Consider the following 19681-nt stretch of genomic DNA (forward strand, 5'->3'; position numbering starts at 1 on the left):
CAACTTTCCAAAATCGTGATATATTCTTTTTTCCATTCACGTGACCGCCAACTCCGTCCCGATTTCGCTCAGTTTCCATTGTAAAAGATAGGTGCATAGTAGTTTTAGCCGTTTATTTCAAAAACTAAACCAACTACTCAAGTTTATTAGGCCAGTTTAGTTATTTGGTAGGTTAACGCTTACAGTTTACCATTTGTTTGGGAAATTCAATTATTTGATAATTTTAATTAAAAACTTCAAACAAACGGTTTATTAGAAATATATATATACTAGAAAATAGTTGTTTAATTATAACTTTAAATTAAGTCAAAAAAAGAGCAGAGTGTATCATGCTCTCTCCTTTACCGACATTGGAGATGCGCGTTCTATCCTTTTTTATTTCTGTGGGGAATTCATGAGCTGGCAGGAGGTGTATGAAACAGAACACCCGTGCTATGACGACTGTCGTTGCCCCGCCATGCGAAGAAAAATAAGTCTTTTCGCGTTTGTCAACTAGGCTATCTTTTTTTCGTTATCGTGACCGAAGGGACGAAATACATTTCATTCATTTAGTGTCTACAAATATACACAGGCGTATAATACGCCAGTGACAGAGTTGTAATTTTTCGACGCCGTAGCACAATTGGTTAGCGCGCCTGCCTGTAATCCAGCGGTAAGGGGTTTAAGCCTCGTCACTGCTACCATTGTGGGCGTATGTGTCTTTGGGCATGACACTTAACGGTAATTGTTCCAATCCAGTGGGCACTGAAATAGGTTCGCTTAAAGTTTGTGTTTTTTTCCAGTATCTACACGGCTTGTCTTTGATCCTAAAAGCTATATTGACTACTATTGCTCCAGTCACAGTCGTGACTATACAAAGAATAAGTTTAGTAAATGGATATAGAAACGTGCCAGCACTGTAAAGCAAGCCTGCATAGACGCCTTCGTATACGCCCTGTAACCCAGACCCGGCATTGATGTTCTTTTTGAATAATTCACTGAAGTAAATGGATAATAATGTCCTGAAGGTACTTATGCTGATTCCATAAGAAATGGCAAGCGCAAAAAAAATCCACAAGTCATAATGAATTCCAGGTATTGGTCTCCATGCAAGAAGACATGCAGATGTTCCACATGTTACAACCGTACCAAGCAACAGGCTGTAGTGAACTGGTGTGAACTTGCTAAGGCACCCCACCAACACACTCCCAAGGGCAGCGCTTACACCAAATAATCCAATCACATAAGGTATGTAACTGAAACCTGTAGAAATACATGTAACGTTGAAAATGAGACACAAAACACATTGATACTTCAGTGTTTTATCAAACGAATGAATGGATATAACTTATAAGAAGTCTTGTCTGGTGGCATACGAAGTGTTGGAAATACAGTAATGTTTTTTCACTACGGCAGGAAGAAATAAATTCTTGTGTTTGCGTGTGTCATCAACTAACTTTAAAATAAGATTAGTTAAACTATTTTAATAAAGGGCACTACTGAATTATATGGATAACCATACAAATTGCGAGTTCAATATTACCTAGAGCACACGAAATCCAAGATACAGTGAAGTCCCCGAAAACACCACTTCTTAGAAAATTGGGAACAAGGGATATTGGAATTAACATCAGGGGCATCTTGTCCTTCAGTACCAACTGCAGGGTGTCTTGAAGTAAACTCCAATCTATCCGATCGCATTTCGTGGAACAGCAGGTAGCCTTAGACTCACTTTTGTTTTTGTTTATGTTCGGTTCTTCTTGATGAAGATTTTCAAGTTCGTCGTTTTTCCTTTCAACCGCTATTTTGTCGTCTACGAAGAAATACAAAAGTGCGATCCCCATTATTTGTAAAGCTACAAAACATATAATTGCCATAACGATTGTGGTTCTGCTCACATCTACAAGCTGTTGGTCTTGTACCGGTCCTTTACTTACGTAAAACGCGCCGCATGTCCGTGTTAAGTTTGAGAAAGTGTTGTTGTCATTTAGTACAGTGTAGTTCCCACCGGTGTATGTTGCGTTCAAACCAATAGTTTCCACGTTAGCAAACCTGAATATAAGCGCCATTACACCGCCCCCTACAAATGTTGGGGCGTTGAGCGCAACGTAGAATATGCCAAAAAAATGGCCGAGTGCTTGGTTTAGGTTTCGTCCCGATGCTTCGCTGTACTTCGTTGCTAGCTTAGCAACATAACCGCGAGCCACTGACCACATGATTCCCGAACCAACTCCCATTATTGCACCAGCAGGTATCAGAATAAAGGGCTTGGGGTAAAAGTTCGAATAAAGGGCTTGGGGTAAAAGTTCGCTGAGGAGTAAACACAGTTATCGCAAAACTATTGAGTGAATTAAACTTATTTATCATTACATGGGGGTCAACGACAGTCGTTAAAATACGGATGTTCTGTAATTCCATACACCGTGCCCGTTTACGAGCTCCTGTCATTGTTTGCTCTACTTAAACTATTACCCAGACAGTTAAATGCGTTGTAACTCGCAAGCGGACACAGTGTGTTTGCTTTGTATTCATATATTTACCCAAGGTGTAGCATAGAAGAAGAGAGCCCGAAACAACCAAGCTAACACTGTATCCAAATGTCCCGATCATAAGTGATGGAAGAAAAAGACACGAGGCGCTGTACAAGAAGAAGCCGATACTAATTGACAGCAACCCGGTCTGTGGCAGAAGCGTACTCTGCATAGCTGATGTACGAATTAGAAAGTGTGGTACAAAGGCTTCGAAATTATACATTACAGCCAATCTACGGCGGTTTGCAGTCAATATTGCACTAAAATAATATCATGTACAGACTACGTTCTATTACGCTCTAGACGAATTATATATTGTGTAGTAAGCTATTGTTGAACTTGATTTTGTTGTTCGCGTATATTCGTAGCACTTGATCCATATATTTTCACATACCACTCACCTTCAAGTGATATAAAAGCAGAAGAAATCAACAAAATTGCCAATGTTACAGCCATAAGACGCCATTTACACTCTTTGGGTGTGAGCACCCTATTTAAATCTGCAGAGTTTTTCATTTTTGCGCTTATAATTTAGACCTGAAGGGGATTTTACCCCAGAGAAAATATAAACGTTTTAATGTCAGGATGTTGTTCATATTAACCACTCGAAATTTGCGGCATAAATAACTGCGCTAGAAAATGCAAACTTTATATAATAAACTCCTGTGCGGTTGATACCATACGAAAAAGGCACTCGTGTACGCTTCGGCGCACACACACGTGGTGGGTCGCCACATACCTATAATATATAAGGGAGCGTTAGAAAATACATAAGACTTGCCAATAATACACCAGGAATATACCACACATGTACAACGCTTTGTTTTGTATTACAGGCTAAAGAACCTTGTTTATACTAAACCCCGACACTTTGCATATCAGTCTAGTTAATTATATGGTTTTATATTTAAACATTTTTTTTTAAATTCTTCATTATTTACAACATGGCCTACTGTATTGAGTAGGCCATGTTTAAAATAGGTTAAATATCTGCCAGATTTGTTAAGCGAGTATATTTTGTAAATTATGGTAAACTGCGAACACAGGAAGAGAGCAAAAAGAAAAAGGCACGCAGTCGCTGGCCGCTGCTGAGTTCTGGCTACGTTGCAGAACGCTTCCTGAGTGCGACCTTTATTGCTAGATTGGAATTTGGAGCATATATTCCAATGCTACAAGCTAATAATTATTTACAATGGGTTAAATATCTGTCAGATCAAAACAAATGCATAAATTCTAAGATTTTGATTTGCGCAGTCCTTATAAATGGGTTGCCTGTGGTCAGTGTATTAGCAAATAGGTCGGCCAGAAAACTTTTGTTTAAGCAGAGGCCATTGTATATATGCTACTCTATGATATATTTCTAATCTACAAATATATCATTATACAAACAATCAAATTCACTAAACTAATAAAAATATATCACTGTACACTATTTTATGATCCTTTTCCGTGTATAAACATATAAAATGGCTTACACACGGACGCCCTTGCACTGTTATAATGCTCTGTCTGGCTGAACAGTTGTGCGAAGTGTAACTGTGGTCTCAAGTGTGAAAAGTGGCCCCGTGGTCTCGCTATAGCGTACTGTCACTTCAGTATACTATGCTTGGACTGTTTCATGTTTCCTATACTATATGCCTAAACCAACGTCTTAGACTATAGTTATATGTCCGGACACGGCTTAACTTAACACAATTCACTAATAGAACAGGTTGAATTACACCTCAGGACGCTTGATAATGGAAAATCTGACAAGCCCCTTACATTCTATCACAACACATAATGGTCTTTTCACTGTATAATACTATGATATCAACTTTGTAAACGACGAATCCGGTAGCGTTAAAACTGCATGCCAAACAAATTTGCGACCTAATAACAGATAAAAGTCACTTGATAGTATAGGGGGGAAACAGGACACCTTTAGCACATAATATCCAAATATTCTGATCGTGTTTTAAACATTTAACAACGGTTTATAGGAGTCGCGAGGATACTGTTTGATATTTCTTTGAATGTTCTTTGTTTACTACCAAATGCGACGAGAAAATAGAATGAAAAAGTGTCCCATCTTACCCTATCCCGCTGTCCCATCAATGTATTCTGTATCAAAGTTTATATAGGATCAAAAGAATATAGTCATGATTCATGATTACCGCAAAGCAGTTAAATGCGCGTACTGAATTGGGCCAATATAGTTAATATAGCATACTGGTATGCATCGACAGCTGTATTGGCTGTTGATAAAGGTGAACGCGGTTTCGAATTCTTTGAACTCCATGCGTCGGTTTAAATATATGATGGAACATGAACAGACAACCTAGAAGTCGAACTATAATTCGGATTTCGGTATATTCTGTATAGGTTTTAAATTTACATGTGCGCAGTTGGGTATTAAAATAACTTTATTGGGTTGTGAAAATTGCATTATGCCATCTGCACATTTGCACATATTTCATACAACCAGAATTTCCTCGCAATTACATAATCTGATCAACAAAACCAAAAATTACTAATGAGTAATAAAATTTTTATGCCACGTGCTTAAAATCAGCTGAGCATTTTGTTTTGGAAACCCCAGACATATGCAAGTCATGTCTCGTGACGTGCTGGTGTGACTTATAAATATCAGAGCGCGTGGTGCATGTCAGTATTACATTCGTCAGATTCATACGAGCACACGTTTTGTGTCAAGTTTTGGTGCTGATTGAATTGAAAGAAAATTTAATTGAACTTTTTTTACGGTATGGGCAAAAGTATTTATTTAACATTTTGTTGTTTTTGCAGAAATTTAAAGTTATAACCGAAGTTTTCTGCACTGGTTGTCGTCATGGAAAACACAGAACAAAATCAATCTAGCGGTCAGTTAAATTCTAAAGACAAGACGTTTAAAGATACGGAGATACATATGCTGGATGTCAAATATTTGAAATATGCAATTAAAGAAGCACAGAAGGTAGTTTATATCTTAAGCTTTAATAAAATACCTTTGACTTAAGATTGTATTGTGGTTCTAGCATCCATGCTTTTATTTGACGCTTTTTATTTGACGCTTTTACCAAGTATTTTTTACGCATAGCGTGTTTTATATAACGACTGTCATTTTGCTGCAAATTCCCTTCTTTCCGTTCTCTTAATTATTATTTACCCATATGCTTTATAGTGAATAAATTGAATAGAGTACAAAGTATAACCAATTGAAACACCGGTTTATGCTTTGGAATAAAAAAAGTCTTTAAAATACCAAATAAAATTTATACCTTTAGAAAACATCAAAACGACGAAAAACAAAGAAAATGAAACAAAAGAAAATTAAAACCAACAGGAATATTCAAGAAAACGTTGAGAAAGAAGTGACCCCGACCCATGTAATCTTAGAGGGGGAACTGGACTCAACTATTGTTAAAACAACTTCACAAACATAGTGGTTTGTTAAAACGAATGTTTCAATATAAACTTGACAACCAACAGGGAAGTTAATATTAACTTCTAACATTACCGAAGATGTTTTTAAACCGAAACGTTCGAGGTGAAAATCGCATTTTACGTACGAGTCATGTTTAAATTAAAACTTAACATATTGGCATATATGGTATATGGTTGAAAACTTTCAGTATATGCCCTTAATAAAAGTAAATGTGCGTATAACGCTTCTTTGCAAGTAATTACGAATTTGGCTAAATTTAGTAATGTAACATGAAGTCTTTGTGTTATTATATGTATGGTATGTATACCGTAACAAATGTAATATCTATATCATATAGCATGTATAACTTCATGTAAAAAATGGAATACTGTATAAATTTGAATAAATATTTGAAACGAATTATGTATAGTGCAGCTCGTGTATTCTGATTACGTTTTAAAGGAACATAAACTCTTGAACATAAATACTTAGTTTTGATATTTTTAAGGAAAAAAGTAAACATAATATAAAAAGCTAAACTCACGACCGAGAAACTGGGATAAATTCCGGAAATCTGACTTTGATCTATAGTGTTATAAAGTTGGACGATTCTTGTAAAGAAATAACAGTCGGGATCAAGTGCTACAAAATGTATAACCGACAGAAACCGGGTCCAACAAATTTCATCTTTGCTAATTTTCGGACAGAAAATTTAAACCGAAGCTATTTTCCCTAAAAAGTGTTTCTTCTTACATAAACATCAACCCCCCTTAGCCGTATATTGTATTTTAACTGTTCAATTACTTGCAAGCCGTCAGTCGTCAGCAAAATGAACCACAAGTTGGAAGCATAATATGTTGAAATGACGGCAAACCTTGGGGCAAGGCCTATTCTATATGGTTTAGGTCCTTGTCGGTGACCCGGGATTTATGCCACAGTCGGCTCTTTACCCCAACACCCATCAGTGTGACCTCGTCTCGGACTCCATTCATATCACATGTTTGTAATTCTATAATATACCGGCGAGGGCCAGAGTTGCCCTTTTCCAAAGCATCTATCCAAAACAGTTCGAAAGAAGGTAGGTCAGCTTTTTGAAATCCGACCTAACTTGGATTATTTACCTTCGCTACTGTCTTACTGTTATAGTGGGCACGGACCCCGCTTGAGTAAAACCTGTGGAACTTTCCCGAATGTTCAATGAAGACCGGGGTGACACTACTGGTCTATTCAATGCAGCCAAACTATTGCCACGATTACTTGGAAGTTGGTTGTACTGCCCATCCATATTCACCACTACCATTGACACGTTATCGTTGCTATTCTGGTTATTGGAGACTCGTGGGTTGCTTTCACCGTTTTCGAGTCGGAAGCTCACAGTTTTACTTGGTTTTCTGCTAAAAACATTTTTTTAATTTATAAAGACAGCAAGATTGAGTAGAAAGCAATTAACTTTTATTGCCCAGCGTATGGTTCACCAACAAAGTTACATACGGGGTAACTCGTAAGTGAGCACGCGGTGTATAAAACAGAACTCCCGTGTTAAAACGACTGTAATTGCCCCGACACGAGAGAATAACTTACTTTCATTCATTTAACTTATGCTCCTACCACCAAACATACAACACTCACCTCACGTAATAACCATCGCGTTCAGCAGGAGACATATTGTGTTCTGTTGCCCCTGATAGATGGGGGAGGGCTTGTGTCACCCATGGGGAGTGCTGTGACGTAATAACTGATGACGTCATTTTGGTCTCAGCATCCGCCCGTGCGATGACGTCATTAGCGTACACAATCCTAGGTGTTATACCGTTGGAAAACTTTCCTGGTTGGGAAGACGGTCTGTAGAATGAATATTTGTCTTCGTATACGGTAGTGAAGATTAAAGATTATAGTTAAAATGATATAATAAAGCGACAAAATGACTAATGCTAACCTGTAAGTAGTGTTGTAGTATTTAAGTTTCCTTTTACTGTTTTCTGGGACGGGTATGTGGAGTGGGGGTGTACTGTGGCTTGGTGACGTCATAATTACGTCATTGGCAGCAATTCTAGCAGCGTAATAGTTTTTCACTTTGGTGTTGATGGGGTCCCGTCGGTAGTGGGGGGCACGCTTCGGGGAAATGGGCACGTAAGCGATATTTGGATCAGATTGGGTAACGTCAGAGTTATGTCGCCTAAGACCAGGTGGGTGGGGATTAATCGGCGGGACGCTGCGCTCTGGATTCCCGCCGATTCTGCTTTCAAATCCCGATCGTGGTCGGTGTAGTTCGCTGCCGCTTCTAATACGCGGCCGAGCGGACATTTGCGCCGAATCAATTGTTCTACCGAATTGTTTGAAGTTGGTTTGCCAAGAGGGTTGAGAGGAATGATTTTTATTGGAAGATGATGTTACGGGTGTTCGGTTGTATATGTTAGGTGTTGCAACATCACGGCTGTATGGTCTGTATGGAGAAAGTAGGTTTAGATCAGGAATATTATAATAATAATAAATATACTGTGATTACATATTATGCCTCACAGTGATTTTTTCTTTAATACAAACAAAACACAGCACAATATATACAGCCTATATACAACATAATATTTATCATTTTTAAACGATTTTTACTTCTAACATCACTAAAGATTATTCAAAAAATGAAGACAATTATGTCATGCTGGTCATGTTCGCTTTGAAACAAACCAAAGGTATAGATATAAAAGCGCCAATAAACCAAACATATATGTATATACATTATGTGCTCTTATAGTGAACTCAGATATATAGATACCTGTTGCTACTATGTTGGTTTCCGATATCACTAGGCAGTGGATCTGATGTCTGCCTTGTAGCAACCAACCTCTCGCTGTTTATCTTGGTGAGGATGGGATGACGTTCTGGTGACGTCATAGGCCTCGTGACGTATTTGTGCCCAGTCTCTAAATACCCGGGGCGACCTTGGCGTGATTTAGTTTGAGGTTTTGCGCCAACGGTGCTACCGTCTAGATAACTGAAACGTAACATAATGTTTAATGGTCTCTTCCAATGTAAAATTAAATGACAAACGAAGAGTAGGGAATTTGTAGCAAAACGACGGTCGTTTATAAAACACGATATGGATAAAAGGAGGGAAAAAGCGCCAGTAAAAACGGTGAGTGTTTAACCCCAAATACATTGTTAGGTAAATGTAGTAAAACATAAATGTTTGAATGGAAATGATACTCACTCGTTCCCAACACTGGTGTATTGGGTGAATATGTTACTTCTTTCATTCCTTGAATGCGCAGAAGTGTCATGAGTAACTGGTGCCGAAGCCTGGGAATAGTTTTTCATATTTATTGTAATTGTTTTGTAAAATTTATGTAGTATTTGTGGTTTATTGTAAATATAATTCATGCTATATATACCAGTATATATTATATGTCTTAGTAAGCGACGAGTAAAAAGCAAACAACGCTTGTCTCCAAGTGTTGTTTGGGCTTGATTATATATTATTATCAACACATATAAATATTCAAACTAACTTTCGTTTTGGTTTTGTCCTCGTTTGGTTTGGTCGAACTCCTACCGCTAGGTGGGGAAGGTGAGCGAGTTAATGAAGCTTCTCCAGTCACTGAGGAAAGTATTTCAAGGGGAGTTCGCCATTTGCGACGATCGTTGTCACTTTCGTGGTTTAACCCATACGGAACCTCTCTGTGAAACGAGTATGTGTAAGAACAATGATGTTTAAGACCTGGGGTTGGCAGAAATCTTATTCGAATCAGTACTTCAGTTTAAATAAGAGTTGTTATGTTCTATATAAGTTAGGTCTTACAGTGCTGTACGCCGTATGATCTAGGGTTTAAACCAGAGTTGGCACACTAGCAACCTTAATGAAAACAGTTGTTAAATTGGAGAAAGGAAAATATCTTCAATTTGTCTTAATAGTAATTTGCAAAACAAAAACGAAGAACAACGGTACTGGTAAAAACTATTTGAGTTCAAATCTTAAATAAAATTCCCGAATGCTAAACCCACAATATAGTATAAAGAGTTATATCTAACTTAAATAAATAAGTGTAATTGGAAGAAATGTGTTAAACAATAAAAATCCAGCCTTATATTCAAACCTACTTCCTCCAAGTATTTATCTCCATGAACCTGAGCGGACTGAGATATTTAGATATTTCATCTTTCGCCACAATGCTCTGCAGGATCGCTCGGTTCGTCTAAAAACAACTTTGTGATGGTTAGGGGTTTCTGATGGCTGGCATAATTATAGAACAGGTGTACGTATATAGTACTGTGGGTTTAGGACTTAGGTGGATACCGTTATAAAACATAATATCCCATATTTCCTAATCGTGGTTTAACAATTACGAAAACGCCCTTTTAGTCTTTCTGTCAATGTTATGTGTTTACCACCATTTGGTTGTAGATATTGTTATCACAGGCAATTAAGGTAGAGTGTCAAAAAGCGTGGCTGTTAAAATTACAACTTTTTAATTATTTCAGAACGATTTAAATCCTTAATTAGTGAGAGTGAGCCACGATTAGTGAGACGAACATCAGTTTTTATCTTTCAATGTTGTCATTGCTACTGTGTTACAAAGGAACGTCAACGTCATATAACGTAGTTAAGCCACGAAGCAAAACAAATCGGTTTTAACTCCACGGGTTATCAAAACAAAGCGACCAAATCTTGGCAAAGCACAGAAGTCGGAGACGAATTGTTTTGACGTCAAAGCGATGACGGAGGGATATTTAACCGACACACTGTATAATGTGGTGTTTATTTTCATTGGTAACGGCAATGAAACTGCGCTTAACTTCTTATGGAAGCAAATAGTCAGTGAAAAATAACTTAGCCTGTCCTTTCTTATGCTTCTGTCTGTTGTTTTAATAATTTGGTTTTCGCTAGCGTATTCGAGGAGACAAATAGAAAACCTTTTATGTTTCTTACTTTATCTCCATTCAGAATATCAGATGTTTAGTAAACTATTATTCAACCGCAAAAAACATAAACCTCAGTTGCAACTACAACAAATATTGACATCGACCACCAACGATTGTATAGTAAGCCATTAATATAGGAAATAAAGGTGTTTTGATGGTGTTGGTCGAATGGCGAAAATAAATTTAGTCCGAGTTTTGTTTTTGCCGATAAAAATATCACACAAAACATTTTAAACGAAAACTTCAGATAATAATTAATAAATAACTTTTGGACACTGAGTGTAACTTTTATTCCAATAAAAGATGAAATATAATCCGTAATCCTTTTCTATATACGCCTCGCTTCAAATCCTCTTTCTAATTTTACCAAAAATAATAAAGTTGAGTTTCCTACATACTTCCTCATCAAGCATGTACGATGTCTCCTCGTGTCTGTTCACTTGTTCGATTTTCATTTTGTTTCGGTGACTGCGTTTCCTTGCACCTGGAAAGTGAGATGTGTTGTTAGGTTGCTGGTCCAATTCACGTTTCACCATATAAGGATATGTTGTTATACTTTACGTTTGACGTTGAACCGACCAGAATGAAAAACACAGCAATAAAAAGCGAATAAAAGTTAATTGTGAAAGAAACAGCACAACATGATATATTTTATATTCAGATGTTTTGTAAACAACACTTTTTGTATTTTATATTGAATTGATTTGTTAACAACATAGGTAAATGACATTCAATAAATAAATGCCGGAAGAACTGTTTTATAGAACAATTCTACAAGTATAATATGCCTGGCAGCAACAGTATATATACCATATACGCAATATAGTTGAAACGTTATTTCGTCGGTCGTAAAATACACTTGGCCCGAAGTTTTAAGATGTTGTGACAAAACGTTGTTGTTAAAGCAAGTGCTGTGACAGTTTCAACTCGTTAAAATGTAAAGTCGTGTTTTCGCAAAGTATTAAAGCTGTCGGCGAATTCACGTAGGGTATATACACACATACATACAAGGCTGAAAGGCCTCGCTTATATAAGCTTTGAAACTATGACGAAACAGACTTTGAATTTCGGCAAGAATCGAAAATAGCCAGAGCAAACACGTAGGTCGAGTACAAAACGTGAAGAAAGTGGATTTTCCGATTCTTAAAATCGGCTACTATCGTGTTGATCTAACTTAAACCAACACTAAAATGTCAGTTCCACAGTGAAAGATCTGTTCAATACTAAGCCATATACGTATATTGAGCTGTAATAAAGAGTAGTAAGCCACCTTGACATTTTAACATTGAAATAATGCTCGTGTTATATGTAACGTTTATTTCTGTTTCAACCGTAATTAACGACCGTTGTTTTAACATTACTTCTCTTTGATGATGGAATGCAAACCCCATTACTGACAATTTATAAGAACGATATATCGTGATACAACAAACAGCAGCAACACAGCTGTATTAAGGTACCTGATAATGCAATGATGACAGCATCTTCGGCTATAGGCTTTCATTATGCAGGGTAGCTGCACAGCGTGACAGGCGTATAAAACAGGCATGCTGTATAACAAGACAACGCACTTACTCGTGTTCGCGCATCGACGGCTACAAATCGCACATGGAATTTGTAAGACAGCGATATATATAATATTATCAGCCCGACTTGCAGTTATAATATAACTTGAAACAAGTGTAAAAGCGCAACCAGCATTCAATGTTACTATGTTATAGCTTGAACAAAACAAACAAAACAGATTAACGCACATATAAAAGCAATTATAGATCGTACACATTACGACAATACTATGTGATCACTATAATGGCATCCGATGTACAATAGCACTGTGGGATAAGATGGATACCGTTAGCACTTAAAAATACCATGTTTACTCATCATGTTTTAAACAATTAACAACCGTGAGGGAAAAGTTATGTAATTCTGTAAACATTCTTGTTTACAACCAAATCGGACAATATCATGGCCCACTTTACCCCAACACGGCCCATCTTACCCTAACCTACTATACCTGAAGTATGAGGTTGCAGTTTTATTTCAGGAATCGAATTCAATGAAACTTTTCTATCCTGCCTCCCAACCCCACCGTTCAAAGCATAATGCTGGATTTGGATTCGAACCGGCAATGACTTGGTAGACGGGCGTTGGTACAATTCCACTATTTTCATTTCAACAAGTAACCTATATATACTAAGCCTATGTCTCTCTAACAGTAAATGGTCTTCACGTTTATATATTTGTTCTCGCATGGTGAGCAAGGACAGTTGTTATAACACGGGTGGTCTGTTTTATACCGCGTTCCACCGGTTTACACCTTACCACGTATGTAACCTATTTATCCTCGCATGACGAGGCAACGGCAGTAATTATAACACGGGTGTTCTATTTCATACACCGTGTGCTTGCTTACCACGCATGCAACTATTTTCTGCATTATAATTTGCGTACTCCCACCAAATCTAAAAAAGCCTAGCAACAATTATTGATAATGTAACAACTTAACGACTTTTACACCTCGTGCCCGCTTACGAGTTACTTCTTATGTAACTTTGAAATCTCCAACTGTTTGCTTCAACCACTGAAATCAACAACCTACATCCACAGGATATGGAAGCAGCCGTCTCCATAACTTAGCGCAACACACTGGCTTCATATTACCTTATCTATACTGTGGGAGTTAAACACACTAGACTTGGTCCACCCGCGGCAATACATTAACTAGAGATACTTCGAAAACAAACCGAGATCCTACGAGAGGATAAACGATAATAATATAGTAGGACTGGGGAGACGGGACACCTTTAGCACATAACATCCAAAATACCCGATCGTGTTTTAACAATTAGCAACGATATTTTAAAGTTGAGAGGAAACGGTTTTATGGCTCAAACATTTCTAAACATCCTTACTGTTAAATGCTATATGATAAAACAGAATAAAAACCTTGAACTTTATTACCTCAACCTACTATAAACATTAAACTAAAAACATAAATTTCTCCTTTTAAATATTCACATAACCATCTAAACGTGCCGGTGAAGCCATAACTCACTCAGTAAAGTCGGTTAAACATCGCGTGTTCGCTTGACAACCAAGGTATTGTTGTTGGGCCGACTAAGAATCGGTTAGAAAAGTCCAGACACCGATTTTGATAAGTAGGTATCCAGCTTTCAAGATCGGGTCGGCAAAAACAACAATAAAGGTTCGTATACGTTGCACAAACGTGAAGTTACTGTTAATTGGTTCAGTTTAAATAGGAAACTGAGTGTGCCATTCCAGGCGAATATAACTCACATAATACAACTATTTGGACGCTTTTTTGTCTGTTAATTTCGTAGCACTTTATCTGGTGTATAGTAGGATGGGGGAAGATGGGACACCTTTTCGTTTAGTTTTCTCTTTTCATTTGGTAGTAAACAAAGAACATTCAATGAATTATGAAACCGTATCTCTACGACTTCCACAGACCGTTGTTAATTGTTTGAAACACGATCAGGCTATTTGGATATTATGTGTTAAAGGTGTCCCATCTTCCCCCACCCCACTATATTATTACGAGAATCCTCCAACTTCATGAGCGTTATAAATTAGATTAGTTTCACAGAATTTATTACATTTACTGTGAATAGTTTGACTTTAACCTAATGCACTCTGTATGAAGGTTATAAGCGATAACCTTCGCCCTGAAAGTAACCCATGGATACAACGAATGTAAACGTCTATTTACCGGGTAAACCTACGGGGTTATTCAGTTAGCTGTATTTTACGTAACTAGGCAAACGTTTCAATACAGTATGAAAGCGTAAATACACACTACCGTGTTATTCCTCAATCATTGCGCGATGTTAATTAAATAATATCTCTCTTGTCTGTGGCTTTAATACGTGCAAGGAACAATTGAAAAATCTGACCTTTCTACAAAATAATCTATTTATCGCTTTGAGCAAATACAGCTGAATAGAAAGCAGTTAACTTATATCACGAGTACAGAGTAATACTTCGCAACAGTGTAGCTGCGGCCTGCCTACTCGTACAATTGTATTAACAGTACGTAAATATTTGACGAATCATTTGCTTTCTACTCGAGTACAAAACCAATACAACTGGCCTAACGTGCGGATATAAGACCGCTTTTATTTATAGGCTTATAACATCCTAACTTTCAAAACAACGGTACAATGCCGCAAATCTGTGAACAACACTTCAATTCCTTAAAGTCTTACGTTAGCGGCGTAATGGTCGTTTCTGTGGCTGGTAAAACACCAACCGCATGTAAGAAAATAAAGAAACAAAATCATGTGATAAAGAATGAAAAATAAGAGAAAACAACAGAAACTGTGATAATTTCATTGAATCTTTTCCTGATCTATATATAGTTGGACGATTCAAGTAACGAAAAAAGTTGGTGTGTTACATTCATAATACCTAACATAAATCGTTATCTCTTCGAACAAAACAGCGAATAATTATAACGAATAAAGGGAAATTAGCAGCAAAACAAAATTCGTTTGAACACAATGCGGTTAAAAAAATGCGAAAGAACGTTAGTTTTAATATGTGGCTGTTAAACCAAGATAGTACTTTCTCACGTTCGATATCTGATCACACAGTCGGCGTATGCGATCAAATTCGGCGTTTATCGCGACCATTATGCGATTAAAATTATGGCCTTCTAAAATTTAATACTCTGCATAAGTGATCCCAAAATTGCTTTATGTTGGATATATAACTGTTATTGGTTTGAAAGGGGTTGATAAAACAAGAAATAGTACTGTGGGGTAAGATGGATACGTTAGCACATGGTATCCCATATTTTCTTACCGCAGTTTTTACAATAAGAGTCGTAATAATACGACGGTTTTATAATTTGGTAAATATTCTTTGTTTCTTACCATATGGAATGATATAAGAAAATAAAAACATGGGCCACAGTTTCCCATCACAACCTAACATATAGTTTCAAAATCCTTTCACTCACCTGTTAGTTTTAAACGGGTTCAAACTTTTGCAAACAAGATATTTAGTTTCTGCTGCAATTCTTTCTTCTTATACATACAAATGACGGCCAATTACGATGACGTAACTCAATTCATCGTATGTTTTAATCCACGGGTGTTGACCAGTATAACAGCATCAGCATTACATAACCTATATACCTTACAGCATATTCATAACTACTCCCTATTTCGCCTGTAAAAATGATCAATATTACACATAGGGTGGTATTATAGTAAACCGACTTAAATCGTGTATTTTTTGTTTAGTCGCCGATTAGAACCATGTGCAATAATTATTACAAAAGGCGGTCAAAATTTTATTGACTGAGTTTTAGCCAATCGACTAAAAACGCATAAAATCTTAATTTTGAGGCGACTATATAGATCAGGCGGGTGGCGAGAACAACACTCGGTTTAACAGCGCAGTCATTGACTGTAATTGCTGCTGATGTTTTGCTTAGAGAAACCAAAATAACGGCGGTTTGGAGAAGATGTGGAAATGCGCTCACAAAGCTCTTGAGTAGAATAATCTTGGGGTCAAACAATCCTTCTACATCTACACGATGCCAGGTGTCAGCGCCCATGGGCCACAGATTAGCTTGGAAGTCTTTATATCCAGGTTCGGCACTTCACACGCGAACAACCCTCGAAAAGTCTTGAAAACTTCGGCCGGAAACTTATCGTCGCAGTAGGTCGAGGTTTCTGTTCACAACCGAGTTATTGAAGCAATGCTTGTCAGCTGTGACGTTGAAGACGACGTACTTTGTCCACCAAGTGCCGAACATCAGTGTCGGGCTTAACTCACAAAGACAACGATGTTTGAACAAGTTTAGATGCAACAACCGCGTTTTTTTAACTGACGTTCTTACCCACATACTTATGTATAGCATGTTTCAGACGTTGGTTTTAACAACTGTTGTTTCGCTGTTGATTAACCTTTCTTCGTTTTTAAATAACATGAACTTAATAGTAAATTATGTTTATACCACATAAGCTATCCATACAGACCTGCAGAAGGGAGAACTTATCGTAACATCGATACTTCATTCCGCTACTACTGTGCTTTCAACAGCAATTTGTTTACCTTTTAACCCCACTAAGACAGCTATATACCTTGTTGTAAAATATGACAAGTGCCTATCAGTATCTATATCCCTTAATGAATAACACGTATTAATCCTTACGTAGTTAACTATAGAACAAGTCAGCTTATCATCGTATAAGTTACTCTGTTACCAGGGTTTGGTGTGCAAAGCTGTATTTAGCACACCTGCTATTCTGTTGCTTATAATTGCCCTTGGTAAAGTCGGTGGATTGTTCACACTTTAACAAAAGCCTGCTTTTATAGTTGTTATGTAATGACTTTATTCGAATGTTACTGCGCGCTAAACTTAAATCACGTTGTTGCTATAGTTGCACCTGTCTCGCTGTGATAAAGTTTACATGAATCTCGCCTCCCTTGTGCGATATTTTGGAAATCCACCGAATGTTGGCTGAATGTTATGTCGCCTTTGTCGCATTCGCCACGCTTTGTTTCTCTTGATTATAAAGTGATCGGTTACGCGATACGGGCGGAGTTACACAAGGCATTGCCCGCCTACAATCAAACACTCAGTGTGCCATCCACAATAAAATACGGGAAGAATTCGGCGAGCTACAAAACAGACTCCTAACCTCGCCGGCGTAAATACGCAACACACCCTGTTACTTCACGGTGAGCGCTCTCGTAAGGGAAGGGTCGGCTAATGTTTCACAGTAATTGTGTCTGCCCTCACTTTACCTTTACTTCACCTTTACTTTAAAGCAATACTCGACAGGGACTAACATTATTAATGCGTATCTTGAACATATATTTACATAGCATAACATAAATTTTATTTATATCTTTGATAATATTAACGAAAATTAGATTAATTAAAACATCGAAGAGAAGGGAATTAGCAGCAAAACGACACTCGCTAAAACATGCTGCAGGTTAAAACTACTTGAGAAAAAATATATCATGTACTTACTGCAATGCAAACTGACTTATCGTACCGACCTCTTATAAGCGATGACTCACACTCAGATTCCGTTATATCCTGAAACGGAATAACGCAGTAATACAATGCGAGACGATTGAAACAGTATGCTGTATTAGGCTTAATGTGTGTCGCTATACCGGTAATTATGTATCGGAAACTATACTCAGATTAGGGTGTAAGGAAGTAGGTACATATTACAATTTAATGACGACGTTACCTCGCATAACCCCCTCACAATAAAGTTCAATTTCATGTGTATGCTACCAAATGGTGGATAAGTGTATATATTTGAAGATTTATCAGTGTTATACAGGAAAAGATTCAACTACCTTAAATTTGAAACCCAAATCTCGTTTCTGTAAACCCACATCACTTATATATTTAAATTGAAACATCTTCCTAAACAATATATAATTTTTCGCAGTTCAAATGAGTTAAGGTAATGGGCCAACTCTGCCCAAAATCTCAGGTCCCATGGCATGTCACACTGTAGAACCTCTCAGCCATATAAAATAGAATGTGGTATACAGTGTTGGGTTGATTGGCCAACGCTAATCTAAACTTCAGGTCATATGGCGTGGCTCACTGTAGGACCCCCCCCCCATACCACAGAATAGAATATTTACATCAGTCAATCGCCACCACCATTCTAAACAATTGTTTAGATACATGACTCTCTGTTGCCCCCACGCGGTTATACAACCGGAGTTTGCTATAGCAACGAAAATAAAAACAGAATTACGAAAACGCGTTTTTGTTTTGTTGGCATGTCATTAATTGAACAAAGTTTGATACATGTTTAAAGTACAAACCCGTATTGTTTTAAACCTGAATTGGCGTGACCATTTTAAGCTGGTATATAACAGACGTTCGGATACTCTGACGTATATAGGTAACCGATATTGTATCGTGTGGCTATATATATAATACAGCATAAGTATACAAAACACTTTAAATTATTGAATGAGACCAATCGAATAAACAGGTAATAGAACACAATTATTTTATTTTCCGCACCAAGTACGACAGCGAATATCAAATTATTGAAACAACGAAAAGAAGGGAATTAACATGCATTAACTAAAAAAAGCTACCATTTAAAAGTGCCAATAAATCATTCATATCAGGTTAGTGAAGTGTATACAAAGGAGCCAAGTCCAAAATGAATCACCGCCGTTCTGTTGAAATAGATTTCTGATTAGCATGTTTTAAACCAGAAACATCGCCGCAAGGTTAGATGTTAAAAAGGGAGTGACGACTTCGATCTGGTTAAACCAGTTCATCCTGTATAAAGGAAAGTTTATTCATCTGGCTCTATCTATTTGCTATAATATATTACATAACAAAAATTCATGTATCAAAAACTTAAAATCAGAGTGGCCCATTACCCCAACACCTGTTTTTTTAAACATAATTACATTTGTTTTATCTCTTCGTAAACGACAGTGGAGATCAAATAGAATAAAACAGCGAAAAGAAGGGAAGTAGCAGCAAAATTACAGTCGGTATATGATTAACAAACTGTGTATGTGCGAATATGCATTTACCAAGTGTGTATGTATAAAGTACTCGACTAAATCCGCAGCAAAAATGTATTTCAAGAAGTCTTCTGCTGTATTAATACTATGTGGTTTGTAATATATGTAAAACTTGGTAAGTTTCCAACCCAAAAATGCTCTCCACCATATACTTCTTCAGTGTTTGAATATTTGTATATACACCAACTACCTTCGCATGTGCCCCAGGCGACACGGCGTTTTCTCATTTAGACGGAGTCCCGCAGGCGCCCACCGGTTATTGGAGACGCCAATTTTGCACGCT

The 19681-nt window shown here is 37.3% G+C and overlaps 2 protein-coding genes across 5 annotated transcripts; both read right to left on the reverse strand.

Moving 5' to 3' along the window:
- Positions 1–544: 544 nt before the first annotated feature.
- Positions 545–3571, reverse strand: LOC100181435 (protein unc-93 homolog A-like). The gene is made up of 5 exons (XM_018813310.2): positions 2912–3571; positions 2520–2684; positions 1523–2263; positions 790–1242; positions 545–555 (listed from the first exon to the last, which is right to left on the reverse strand). Exons 1-5 carry the CDS (start codon positions 3024–3026, stop codon positions 545–547), a joined length of 1485 nt encoding a protein of 494 aa, XP_018668855.2. The 5' UTR covers positions 3027–3571.
- Positions 3572–6341: 2770 nt separating this feature from the next.
- On the reverse strand, positions 6342–17712 carry LOC100183045. 4 transcript variants are annotated; one of them, XM_018813309.2, is made up of 9 exons: positions 15818–17712; positions 11232–11317; positions 10012–10106; positions 9423–9591; positions 9125–9213; positions 8690–8908; positions 7853–8359; positions 7546–7758; positions 6342–7310 (listed from the first exon to the last, which is right to left on the reverse strand). In XM_018813309.2, exons 2-9 carry the CDS (start codon positions 11286–11288, stop codon positions 7043–7045), a joined length of 1617 nt encoding a protein of 538 aa, XP_018668854.1. In that variant the 5' UTR covers positions 11289–11317; positions 15818–17712; the 3' UTR covers positions 6342–7042. The 4 variants fall into 4 exon arrangements, with proteins under 4 accessions (XP_018668854.1, XP_026691567.1, XP_018668853.1 ...); XM_026835766.1 differs by lacking the exon at positions 15818–17712 and adding an exon at positions 13892–14045; XM_018813308.2 differs by lacking the exon at positions 15818–17712 and adding an exon at positions 12851–13034 and having other exon boundaries at positions 6342–7307.
- Between the last annotated feature and the right edge of the window lie 1969 nt (positions 17713–19681).

Source organism: Ciona intestinalis, chromosome 9 (genome assembly GCF_000224145.3).
Source record: "Ciona intestinalis chromosome 9, KH, whole genome shotgun sequence".
Lineage (NCBI taxonomy): Eukaryota > Metazoa > Chordata > Ascidiacea > Phlebobranchia > Cionidae > Ciona > Ciona intestinalis.